General features: G+C 45.1%; 1 protein-coding gene across 4 annotated transcripts in view; it reads left to right on the plus strand.

The window, feature by feature from the left end:
* NMU (neuromedin U) overlaps positions 1-13,660 on the plus strand; it is a 128,528-nt gene that overhangs the window by 99,429 nt on the left and 15,439 nt on the right. For all 4 annotated transcript variants that reach the window (XM_069744455.1, XM_069744456.1, XM_069744454.1 and 1 more), the window contains one exon: positions 5,011-5,085. In XM_069744455.1, the coding sequence (XP_069600556.1) occupies positions 5,011-5,085 (75 nt within the window). The remainder of the gene's footprint in view (positions 1-5,010; positions 5,086-13,660) is intronic.

Genomic DNA, 13,660 nt, shown 5'->3' on the forward strand with positions numbered 1-13,660 from the left:
AGAAACCCCCCACAAGTGACCCCATTTTAGAAACTAGACCCCCCAAGGAACTTATCTAGATATGTGGTGAGCACTTTGAACCCCCAAGTGCTTCACAGACGTTTACAACGCAGAGCCGTGAAAATAAAAAATCATTTTTCTATCCTCAAAAATTATGTTTTAGCAAGCATTTTTTTAGATTCACAAGGGTAACAGGAGAAATTGGACCCCAGTAATTGTTGCGCAGTTTGTCCTGAGTATGCTGGTACCCCATATGTGGGGGTAAACCACTGTTTGGGCACACGTCAGGGCTCGGAAGTGAGGGAGCACCATTTGACTTTTTGAATACGAGATTGGCTGGAATCAATGGTGGCGCCATGTTGCGTTTGGAGACCCCTGATGTGCCTAAACAGTGGTAACCCCTCAATTCTACCTCCAACACTAACCCCAACACACCCCTAACCCTAATCCCAACTGTAGCCATAATCCTAATCACAACCCTAACCCCAACACACCCCTAACCCCAACACTAACCCCAACACACCCCTAACCCTAACCACAACCCTAATTCCAACCCTAACCCTAAGGCTATGTGCCCACGTTGCGGATTCGTGTGAGATATTTCCGCACCATTTTTGAAAAATCTGCGGGTAAAAGGCACTGCGTTTTACCTGCGGATTTTCCGCGGATTTCCAGTGTTTTTTGTGCGGATTTCACCTGCGGATTCCTATTGAGGAACAGGTGTAAAACGCTGCGGAATCCGCACAAAGAATTGACATGCTGCGGAAAATACAACGCAGCGTTCCCGCGCGGTATTTTCCGCACCATGGGCACAGCGGATTTGGCTTTCCATATGTTTACATGGTACTGTAAACCTGATGGAACACTGCTGCGAATCCGCAGCCAAATCCGCACCGTGTGCACATAGCCTAATTCTAAAGGTATGTGCACACGCTGCGGAAAACGCTGCGGATCCGCAGCAGTTTCCCATGAGTGTACAGTTCAATGTAAACCTATGGGAAACAAAAATCGCTGTACACATGCTGCAGAAAAACTGCACGGAAACGCAGCGGTTTACATTCCGCAGCATGTCACTTCTTTGTGCGGATTCCGCAGCGGTTTTACAACTGCTCCAATAGAAAATCGCAATTGTAAAACCGCAGTGAAATGCGCAGAAAAAAACGCGGTAAATCCGCCATAAATCCGCAGCGGTTTAGCACTGCGGATTTATCAAATCCGCAGCGGAAAAATCCGCAGAGGACCAGAATACGTGTGCACATACCGAAACCCTAACCCTAACCCTAACCCTAACCCTACCCCTAACCCTACCCCTAACCCTAACCCTACCCCTAACCCTACCCCTAACCCTAGCCCTACCCCTAACCCTAACCCTACCCCTAACCCTAACCCTACCCCTAACCCTAGCCCTACCCCTAACCCTAACCCTAACCCTATTCTAACATTAGTGGAAAAAAAAAAATTTCTTTATTTTTTTATTGTCCCTACCTATGGGGGTGACAAAGGGGGGGGGGGGTCATTTATTATTTTTTTTATTTTGATCACTGAGATAGATTATATCTCAGTGATCAAAATGCACTTTGGAACGAATCTGCCGGCCGGCAGATTCGGCGGGCGCACTGCGCATGCGCCCGCCATTTTGGAAGATGGCGGCGCCCGGGAGAAGACGGACGGGACCATGGCTGGATCGGTAAGTATGATAGGGTGGGGGGGGACCACGGGGGAGGGGATCGGAGCACGGGGGGGGAATCGGAGCGCGGGAGGGGTGGAACGGAGCGCGGGGGGCGTGGAACGGAGCACGGGGGGGCTGGAATGGAGCACGGGGGGGTGGAACGGAGCACGGGGGGGGTGGATCGGAGTGCAGGGGGGGTGATTGGAGCACGGGGGGGTGATTGGAGCACGGGGGGAGCGGACACGAGCACGGGGGGGAGCGGAGCACTGGACGGAGGGGAGCCGGAGCAGTGTACCGGCCAGATCGGAGGGCTGGGGGGGCGATCGGAGGGGTGGGGTGGGGGCACACTAGTATTTCCAGCCATGGCCGATGATATTTCAGCATCGGCCATGGCTGGATTGTAATATTTCACCCGTTATAATGGGTGAAATATTACAAATCGCTCTGATTGGCAGTTTCACTTTCAACAGCCAATCAGAGCGATCGTAGCCACGAGGGGGTGAAGCCACCCCCCCTGGGCTAAACTACCACTCCCCCTGTCCCTGCAGATCGGGTGAAATGGGAGTTAACCCTTTCACCCGATCTGCAGGGACGCGATCTTTCCATGACGCCGCATAGGCGTCATGGGTCGGAATGGCACCGACTTTCATGACGCCTACGTGGCGTCATGGGTCGGGAAGGGGTTAAGTAAATATTTTGTAAAAAAGTAAATTGTTCATTTTTTTTTCCTTCCACATTGCTTTAGTTCTCGTGAAGCACTTGAAGGGTTAAGAAACTTCTTTAATGTGGTTTGCGCACCTTGAGTGGTGCAGTTTTTAGAATGGTGTAACTCTTAGGTATTTTCTGTCATATTGACCCCTAAAATTCACTTCAAATGTGAGGTAGTCCCTAAAAAATGGTTTTGTAAATTTTGTTGGAAAAATAAGAAATCGCTGGTCAACTTTTAAAACTTATAAAGTCGTAACGAAACAATTTTTTTTTCCAAAATTGTGCTGATGTAAAGTAGATATGTGGAAAATGTTATTTATCAACTATTTTATGCAATATAACTGATTTAAGGGCACGAAAATTAAAAGTTTGAAAATTGCAAAATTTGTGCCAAATTTCCATTTTCTTCATAAATAGATGCAAGTCATAGCAAAGAAATTTTACCATTAACATGGAGTACAATATGTCACGAAAAAACAATCTCAGAATCAGTGGGAAGTTTTTGTTTTTTCAAATATACTGTACTGTCCCATCTCTTTAGTCAAGTGTGGAAAACATGCTTCAAGTTTCATAAACAGAAGTGTTACTATTTTTTTTTTAATATAAATTAACAAAATGGAAATACAATGAACAAGAGAGAAATCTAAAACTCATCTATATTTTGTGTGACCACCCTTTGGCATCAACTGCATCAATCCTTCTAGGTACACTTGTACAAGGTTGTTGAATGAGCTTGGCAAGCAGGTTGTGACAACCATTTTGGACAGCTAGCCCAAATCTTCTATGGATGTAGGTTTATGCAAATCCTTTTGCCTTTTCATATAAATCCCAAGAGATTTGATGATTTTGATATCAGGGGTCTGTGGGGACCTCATCATCACTTCCAGGAATCCTTGTTCCTTTTTATACTGAAAATAGTTCTTCATGACATTGGCTATGGGTTTGGAGTTTTTGTCTTGCTGCAGAATAAATTTGGAGCCAATCAGATGCCTCCCTGATGGTATTTCATGATGAATAAATATCTGCTTGTATTTTTCAGTACTGAGGACACCAATAATCCTGACCAAATTCCCAACTCAATTTGCTGAAATGCAGCCACAAAATTGCAAGGACCCGTCACCATCCTTCACTGTTGCCTGCAGACACACATTATTGTTCCTCTCTGTGGCAATTCAGGGAATAAACTGCTTTTTATTACAAATATTTCACATTTTTGCTCAATATTCCAAAATACCTGCTGCCACATTTCTACACCCCAGTTCCTATGTTTTTGTGCATAGTTGAGTCACTTGGCCTTTCTTCCATGTTAAAGGTATGGCTCTTTGACTGCAACTCTTCCATGAATTGCACTTGTAGCCAGACTTCTTCAAACAGTAGATGGGTCACAATAACTGCTGCCAGTTCTGAGCTGATGGCACTGCTGGACATCATCAGGTCACAAAGTTTCCTTGGCCGACCACTGCATCTATGATCCTCAACATTGCCCATTTCTTGGTGCTTCTTTAAATTAATTTGCTCCACACACCTTGAAATCAGTCTTCTTTGAAAGAAGAGACCTTGCTGGTGCAGTATAACTACCTTGTGTCTTGTTGCTGATCTCAGTCTGGCCATGGTGCATGGCCTATTATATGAAACTGTCTTCCACTACCTCAACTATGTATCAGAGTTTGGCTGTTCCTCACCTGGATTTAAGCTTCGTACACATCTGTTCCTTTTTCTGTTAATAACAAAGTTTTAATCCATATGTGAAAATGATGATAATTATCATCTGTTTGTTATTATTAATTGTAATATCCATACAACTGACTGGAATCCTGCAGATCCAACAAGAACCTTGAACTTGTATAAGTGTGCTTAGAAGAATTGATGCTGTTTTGAAGGCAAAGGTTGGTCACACCAAATATTGTTTTGATTTAAAATAAATTTTTAAATAAATCAATTTTATTCTTGTTTGTTTATTGACTATGTTAATTGATAAAAATAAATCATTAAAACTTCTATTATTGAAAGCTTTCTTACTTTGCACCATTTTTTCCACACCTGCCTAAAGTTTTTGAACAGTACTGTACATTTGACAAAGGTTTTATAATTTTACCTCATAGGTCATCTTTTAATCTTCGGATCTTCAATGCAAAATCTGCACCATATTGTTCATCTATTACAACTAAGCATACCAATGCATAATATACTCCTGTAGGTTCACCATAATTGAAACTACTATGTAATCACGGGCACAGCTTTTGGGGGTTCCAAATTATCAGCTGCCCCCAGACCGTGTTGCCTGATGAGGCCTGAAGGTGCATCTACTACATAAAAAGTCACAAGTATTTTATTGGGAGATTTTCACCAGCTTTAGCATTGGAAACGAGAAGTTACACCTCTGCATGAAGATTATCAAGAAAGCAGTAACATGACTGGTTAATGACTTTCTTTATCAGATGATTATTTTTTCTAGGAATGCCAAAAAAGTTGATAACTAACACAAGCTCTCATCTGTTTTTTTTTGAGTTTTCTGGTATATAGGGACATGTTGAGTGTTTTTGTTTAGCGTCTGTCCATGTAATGGTGATGAAGACATCCTGTACATCCAGGTGTCCATTGTTGCTCATTTGTCTGTCTTCATGTCCTCTCAGTCGTCTGTCCTGCATCCGTTGCTGCAACTCGTTCCTCAGCTTCATGACAGGAGGATGAAGAGATTCAAATCTGAAGTATGTAACATGATTTTTTTTGCTTTTTTACATTGTTTGCCATTAATTATTGTCTTGCGTGACAACTTGAACATATTGTATTTTAAGTGTCTAGTATTCTCATCTGTCTGATAAGGAAATCATACTTTTTTTTACCCTAGATTTGCTGAGAATGCCAACCTGCAGCTTTTTTGTAAATCTGATGTATAAAAGTGCAAATGAAAGTAATTTCTGATGAGACAATTATTATTATGATCTAGCATGTATAGTATAAACTGGGCTTTATTCTACTTAGATGCCCATCTAAATAAATTTGTGGACCTTACTCCACCAGGCTTTGGGCTCAAAAGTCAAGAAAACGATAACATCATCCATGGTAGCAAAAAGTATCTTCTTTAATACTACGTCTCATACAGTAGTACAGAGAAACAGCAATGTTGTGACCCTACAAGATAGATAGGTCTATCTTATGAGGTTGAAACGTTTCTGTCTCACTGAAGTATTAATAAAGAAGATACTTTTTGCTACTGAGGATGCTGTTATCGCTCTCTTCACTTTTGGATCTTATGGAGAACTGGGATCATCCTCGTTTTGCCATACCTGCAACCCCTACATACTGTACATATTAATTTGTGTTGAGGTGCTGCCCTAAACTTCCTATTTTAGTGGCTTTGGGCTCAAAATTCTTGTAGGAAACACTAATCTTGATAAATTCCTCTCTCCCCTATAGTCCAAGGTGTTAAATGTTAGATTGGTGGGACCACTGGAATTCCTGGTAATCACAGGAACATGGCACCCCATTCCCGAACCCACCTCACATGCATGACCAAAGTAGGGCCATGTTCACGTGTATATTTATAAGAATGTAATAGATCAATGGAATTAGCATTCTGGGAATTTCTACTTCAAACAGGAGCAGAGGGGCATGGGGTCCGTTTGGTTTACATTTGTTGGATATTTTTAGAATGGAAGAAAAAGTTATGTATGCAGATGTACGAGGCTGGACCAGGGCTGTAGTCATGGCCAAACACGGTGGTATATCAGTGCCCTGGTCTCCCTACACATGAAAATATTATCCATTACTTTGTGTACCTGTGGCTTCATTCTCTGCGCCGTCAGGGCCACCTCTGCTTTGCTGCAAATTCCCATCAGTGGATGTAACATAGATTGAGACACAGTCCTTTTCCACTTTCAAATCAACAACTTTACTGTAAGCTTTACACAGCACATCCAGACTCTTTACAGCAATTAGAACAGGATCAGCACTGCACATTTTCTCTTCTATCTCTGCACCTTCCTTCCTTTCACATAACGCATACCAGGGTCGGACCATGTCGCATGGGTCCTCAGTGTCCTCCCAATTCAGATCTGCCACGGTCAGGCATTTCTCAGTCTGCCTCGCCTCAGACAAAAGAGTTTCCATCTCCAAAGCTAGTTGCCACTTGACAAGTGACCTGTCCTTCAGTATTGTGATCTGTGAAGTCCCAACGCAGTCCTGCTCCCATCTCACTGCTTCTGAGTTCTGCTCCAGCCACAGTTTCGCCCCGGTACTGAGGACATCTGACCAAGCTATAAACTGCCACATTCTAGGGCTACCTGTGGCTGCATACTGTCTTGTCTTTCTCCTTTCCTGCTGCTTAACTGGCCTCTGCTTCTCTGGCCTGATGCGGTGGATGGCTGGGCTCTCTCTTCTTAATCAAACAACTTTGCGTGGTGGCTGCCAATGTCCTGGGCGTAGAGCCCATGTGGACTGTCTGGGCGCTCAGGCCCTTCTGAACTGAATGAGGAAATGTTCCCTCTCTAACTGCTGACCTCTCCTACATTAACTAGTAATATGTACACTGATCCACAACCATGCTAATCTAGGTGTACCAAAATGCCCCCATCTAGTGGCCAAACTTCATTACTACGCTTTCCCTATTTAACAGGCACACCAAATAACAAAATATACATTTAGCAGAAGAAGACATGGTAATACACTTGATTTTGTAGCAGTACCATTATGTAAGAGGTGGTAATACACTTAAATTGTATAGCAATACCATCATACGTAAACCTATATACAATGCTCAACAAAATAAAGGGAACACTTAAACAACAGAATATAATTCCAAGTAAATCAAACTTCTGTGAAAACAAATTGTCCACTTAGGAAGCAACACTGTTTGACAATCAATTCCACATGCTTTTGTGCAAATGGAATAGACAACAGATGGAAATTATTGGAAATTATCAAGACACACTCAATAAAGCAGTGGTTCTGCAGGTGGGGACAACAGACCACATCTCAGTACCAATGCTTTCTGGCTGATGGTTTTGTCACTTTTGAATGTTGGTTGTGCTTTCACACTCGTGGTAGCATGAGACGGACTCTACAACTCACACAAGTATCTCAGGTAGTGCAGCTCATCCAGGATGGCACATCAATGTGAGCTGTGGCAAGAAGGTTTGCTGTGTCTGTCAGCGTAGTGTTCAGAGGCTGGAGGCACTACCAGGAGACAGGCCAGTACGCCAAGAGACATAGAGGGAGCCGTAGGAAGGCAGCAACCCAGCAGCAGGACTGCTACCTCAGCCTTTGTGCAAGGAGGAACAGAAGGAGCACTGCCAGAACTGTTATGGACCTGGTGGTTAGGAGCACCTGGAACGACCTGATGGTTAAACTCACACAGGACAAGCTCTGGGTAGTGGGAGCTCTGCTGACCGCAACCCCTAATCCTATCACACAACTAGAAATAGCCGTGGAGCGTACCTAACTCTACCTACACGCCTCTTCACAGCCTAAGAGCTAACTAGCCCTAGAGATAGAAAATAAAGCCTACCTTGCCTCAGAGAAATTCCCCAAAGGAAAAGGCAGCCCCCCACATATATTGACTGTGAGTAAAGATGAAAGTCACAAACACAGAAATGAAACAGGTTTCAGCAAAGGGAGGCCAGACTTACTAAACAGACTGAGGATAGGAAAGGTATCTTTGCGGTCAGCACAAAAAACTACAAAAAGACCACGCAGAGTGTGCAAAAAGACCTCCGCACCGACTCACGGTGTGGAGGTGCCACTCTGCATCCCAGAGCTTCCAGCTAGCAAGGCAAAATCATGATAGCAAGCTGGACAAGGAAACAATGAACAAATAATTAACTAGCAGGGACTTAGCTTCTGCTGGAGTAGACAGGTCACTAGAAAGATCCAAGAGCGAACTGAACCAGTACAAGAACATTGACAGCTGGCATGGAGTAACGATCAGAGTGGAGTTAAATAGAGCAGCCAGCCTAAGACTAAACTAGGTCACCTGTGGAAGGAACCTCAGAAACAGCAGCTCCACTCACAGCCACCAGAGGGAGATCATGGACAGAACTCGCCGAAGTACCATTCATGACCACAGGAGGGAGTTTGATAACAGAATTCACAACAGTACCCCCCCTTGAGGAGGGGTCACCGAACCCTCACCAGAACCCCCAGGCCGATCAGGACGAGCCAAATGAAAGGCACGAACCAGATCAGCAGCATGAACATCAGAGGCAACAACCCAGGAATTATCTTCCTGACCATAACCCTTCCACTTGACCAGGTACTGGAGTTTCCGTCTCGAAATACGAGAATCTAAAATCTTCTCCACCACATACTCCAACTCCCCCTCGACCAAAACCGGGGCAGGAGGGTCAACGGAGGGAACTATAGGCGCCACGTATCTCCGAAATAACGACCTATGGAACACATTATGGATGGCAAAAGAAGCTGGAAGGGCCAAACGAAATGACACAGGATTGAGAACTTCAGAAATTTTATACGGACCAATGAAACAAGGCTTAAACTTAGGAGAGGAAACCTTCATAGGAACATAACGAGACGACAACCAAACCAAATCCCCAACACGAAGTCGGGGACCAACACAGCGCCGGCGGTTAGCGAAACGTTGAGCCTTCTCCTGGGACAATGTCAAATTGTCCACCACATGAGTCCAAATCTGCTGCAACCTGTCCACCACAGTATCCACACCAGGACAGTCCGAAGGCTCAACCTGCCCTGAAGAGAAACGAGAATGGAAACCAGAATTACAGAAAAAAGGCGAAACCAAAGTAGCCGAGCTGGCCCGATTATTAAGGGCGAACTCAGCCAAAGGCAAGAAGGACACCCAATCATCCTGATCAGCAGAAACAAAGCATCTCAGATATGTTTCCAAAGTCTGATTAGTTCGTTCGGTTTGGCCATTTGTCTGTGGATGGAAAGCCGAGGAAAAAGACAAATCAATGCCCATCTTAGCACAAAAGGACCGCCAAAACCTCGAAACAAACTGGGAACCTCTGTCCGAGACGATGTTCTCCGGAATGCCATGCAAACGAACCACATGCTGGAAAAACAATGGCACCAAATCAGAGGAGGAAGGCAACTTAGACAAGGGTACCAAATGGACCATCTTAGAGAAGCGATCACAAACCACCCAAATGACCGACATCCTTTGAGAGACAGGGAGATCTGAAATAAAATCCATGGAAATATGCGTCCAGGGCCTCTTCGGGACCGGCAAGGGCAAAAGCAACCCACTGGCATGAGAACAGCAGGGCTTAGCCCGAGCACAAGTCCCACAGGACTGCACAAAAGAACGCACATCCCGTGACAAAGAAGGCCACCAAAAGGATCTAGCCACCAAATCTCTGGTACCAAAGATTCCAGGATGACCAGCCAACACCGAACAATGAACCTCAGAGATAACTCTACTAGTCCATCTATCAGGGACAAACAGTTTTTCCGCTGGACAACGGTCAGGTCTATCAGCCTGAAACTTCTGCAGCACCCGCCGCAAATCAGGGGAGATGGCAGACAAAATTACCCCCTCTTTGAGAATACCCGCCGGCTCAGGAACACCCGGAGAGTCAGGCACAAAACTCCTTGACAGGGCATCAGCCTTCACATTCTTAGAGCCCGGAAGGTACGAAACCACAAAATCAAAACGGGAGAAAAACAGCGACCATCGAGCCTGTCTAGGATTCAACCGTTTGGGAGACTCGAGATAAGTCAGATTCTTGTGATCCGTCAAGACCACCACGCGATGCTTGGCTCCTTCAAGCCAATGTCGCCACTCCTCGAATGCCCACTTCATGGCCAACAACTCTCGATTGCCAACATCATAATTGCGCTCAGCAGGCGAGAATTTTCTAGAAAAGCAGGCACATGGTTTCATCACCGAGCCATCAGAACTTCTTTGCGACAAAACAGCCCCTGCTCCAATCTCAGAAGCATCAACCTCGACCTGAAACGGGAGCGAAACATCTGGCTGGCACAACACAGGGGCAGAAGAAAAACGACGCTTCAACTCCTGAAAAGCCTCTACAGCCGCAGAGGACCAATTGACCACATCAGCACCTTTCTTGGTCAAATCAGTCAACGGTTTAGCAACACTAGAAAAATTAGCGATGAAGCAACGGTAAAAATTAGCAAAGCCCAGGAACTTCTGCAGGCTCTTCACAGATGTCGGCTGAGTCCAATCATAAATGGCCTGAACTTTAACAGGGTCCATCTCGATAGTAGAAGGGGAAAAAATGAAACCCAAAAATGAAACCTTCTGAACTCCAAAGAGACATTTCGACCCCTTCACAAACAAGGAATTCGCACGAAGGACCTGGAACACCATTCTGACCTGCTTCACATGAGACTCCCAATCATCCGAAAAGACCAAAATATCATCCAAATATACAATCATGAATCTATCCAGGTACTTTCGGAAGATGTCATGCATAAAGGACTGAAACACAGATGCCTGAATGGCATAACCAGGTACTCAAAATGGCCCTCGGGCGTATTAAATGCTGTTTTCCATTCGTCGCCCTGTTTAATTCGCACAAGATTATACGCCCCTTGAAGATCTATCTTGGTGAACCAACTAGCCCCCTTAATCCGAGCAAACAAATCAGACAGCAGCAGCAAAGGGTACTGAAATTTGACTGTGATCTTATTAAGAAGGCGGTAATCAATACAAGATCTCAAAGAACCATCCTTATTGGCCACAAAAAAGAACCCTGCTCCCAACGGTGATGACGACGGGCGAATATGACCTTTCTCCAAGGATTCCTTTATATAACTCCGCATAGCGGCGTGCTCTGGCACAGATAAATTAAACAGTCGGCCCTTAGGAAACTTACTACCAGGAATCAAATTAATAGCACAATCGCAGTCCCTATGAGGAGGTAGGGCACTGGATTTGGGCTCATCAAATACATCCTGGTAATCTGACAAAAACTCAGGGACTTCAGAAGGAGTGGAAGGCGAAATTGACAGCAATGGAACATCACCATGTACCCCCTGACAACCCCAGCCGGACACAGACATAGATTTCCAATCCAATACTGGATTATGGACCTGTAGCCATGGCAACCCCAAAACGACCACATCATGCAGATTATGCAACACCAAAAAGCGAATATCCTCCTGATGTGCAGGAGCCATGCACATGGTCAATTGAGTCCAGTACTGAGGCTTATTCTTGGCCAAAGGCGTAGCATCAATTCCTCTCAATGGAATAGGATACTGCAAGGGCTCCAAGAAAAAACCACAGCGCCTGGCAAACTCCAAGTCCATCAAATTCAGGGCTGCGCCTGAATCCATAAATGTCATAACAGAATAGGATGACAAAGAGCAAATCAGAGTAACGGACAAAAGAAATTTAGACTGTACCGTACCAATGGTGGCAGACCTAGCGAACCGCTTAGTGCGCTTAGGACAATCGGAGATAGCATGAGTGGAATCACCACAGTAAAAACACAGCCCATTCCGACGTCTGTGTTCTTGCCGTTCAGCTCTGGTCAAAGTCCTATCACATTGCACAGGCTCAGGCCTATGCTCGGAGAAAATCGCCAAATGGTGCACAGCTTTGCGCTCACGCAAGCGCCGATCGATCTGAATGGCCAAGGACATAGACTCATTCAGACCAGCAGGCATGGGAAATCCCACCATGACATCCTTAAGGGCTTCAGAAAGACCCTCTCTGAAAATTGCCGCCAGGGCACACTCATTCCACTGAGTAAGCACAGACCACTTTCTAAACTTCTGACAATATACCTCCGCTTCATCCTGACCCTGACACAAAGCCAGCAAGATTTTCTCTGCCTGATCCACTGAATTCGGTTCATCATAAAGCAATCCAAGCGCCAGAAAAAACGCATCTACATCACGCAATGCAGGATCTTCTGGCGCAAGGGAAAATGCCCAGTCTTGAGGGTCACCACGCAACAAAGAAATAATGATTTTTACTTGTTGAACGGGGTCAACAGAGGAGCGGGGTTTCAAAGCTAGAAAAAGTTAACAATTATTTTTGAAATTCAGGAACTTAGATCTATCCCCAGAAAACAAATCAGGAATTGGATTTCTAGGCTCTAACATCGGATTCTGAACCACAAAATCTTGCATGTTTTGTACCCTTGCAGTGAGATGATCCACACAAGAGGACAGACCTTGAATGTCCATATCTACACCTGTGTCCTGAACCACCCAGAGGTTAAGGGGAAAAGAAAGACAAAACACACTGCAGAGAAAAAAAATGGTCTCAGAACTTCTCTTATCTCTCTATTGAGATGCATTAATACTTTGGGCCAGCTGTACTGTTATGGACCTGGTGGTTAGGAGCACCTGGAACGACCTGATGGTTAAACTCACACAGGACAAGCTCTGGGAAGTGGGAGCTCTGCTGACCGCAACCCCTAATCCTATCACACAACTAGAAATAGCCATGGAGCGTACCTAACTCTACCTACACGCCTCTTCACAGCCTAAGAGCTAACTAGCCCTAGAGATAGAAAATAAAGCCTACCTTGCCTCAGAGAAATTCCCCAAAGGAAAAGGCAGCCCCCCACATATATTGACTGTGAGTAAAGATGAAAGTCATAAACACAGAAATGAAACAGGTTTCAGCAAAGGGAGGCCAGACTTACTAAACAGACTGAGGATAGGAAAGGTATCTTTGCGGTCAGCACAAAAAACTACAAAAAGACCACGCAGAGTGTGCAAAAAGACCTCCGCAACGACTCACGGTGCGGAGGTGCCACTCTGCATCCCAGAGCTTCCAGCTAGCAAGGCAAAATCATGATAGCAAGCTGGACAAGGAAACAATGAACAAATAATTAACTAGCAGGGACTTAGCTTCTGCTGGAGTAGACAGGTCACCAGAAAGATCCAAGAGCGAACTGAACCAGTACAAGAACATTGACAGCTGGCATGGAGTAACTATCAGAGTGGAGTTAAATAGAGCAGCCAGCCTAAGACTAAACTAGGTCACCTGTGGAAGGAACCTCAGAACCAGCAGCTCCACTCACAGCCACCAGAGGGAGTCCATGGACAGAACTCGCCGAAGTACCATTCATGACCACAGGAGGGAGTTTGATAACAGAATTCACAACACAGAACCCTGCAAAATGACCTCCAGCAGGCCACAAATATGCATGTGTCTGCACAAATGGTTAGAAACCGACTCCATGAGGGTGGTCTGAGTGCCCGATATCCACAGATGGGAGTTGTGTTCACAGCCCAACACCGTGCAGGATGCTTGGTATTTGCCACAGAACACCAGAATTGGCAAATTCGCCACTGGCGCCCTGTGCTCTTCACAGATGA

This window comes from Ranitomeya imitator, chromosome 1, assembly GCF_032444005.1.
Source record: "Ranitomeya imitator isolate aRanImi1 chromosome 1, aRanImi1.pri, whole genome shotgun sequence".
In the NCBI taxonomy this organism is placed as follows: domain Eukaryota; kingdom Metazoa; phylum Chordata; class Amphibia; order Anura; family Dendrobatidae; genus Ranitomeya; species Ranitomeya imitator.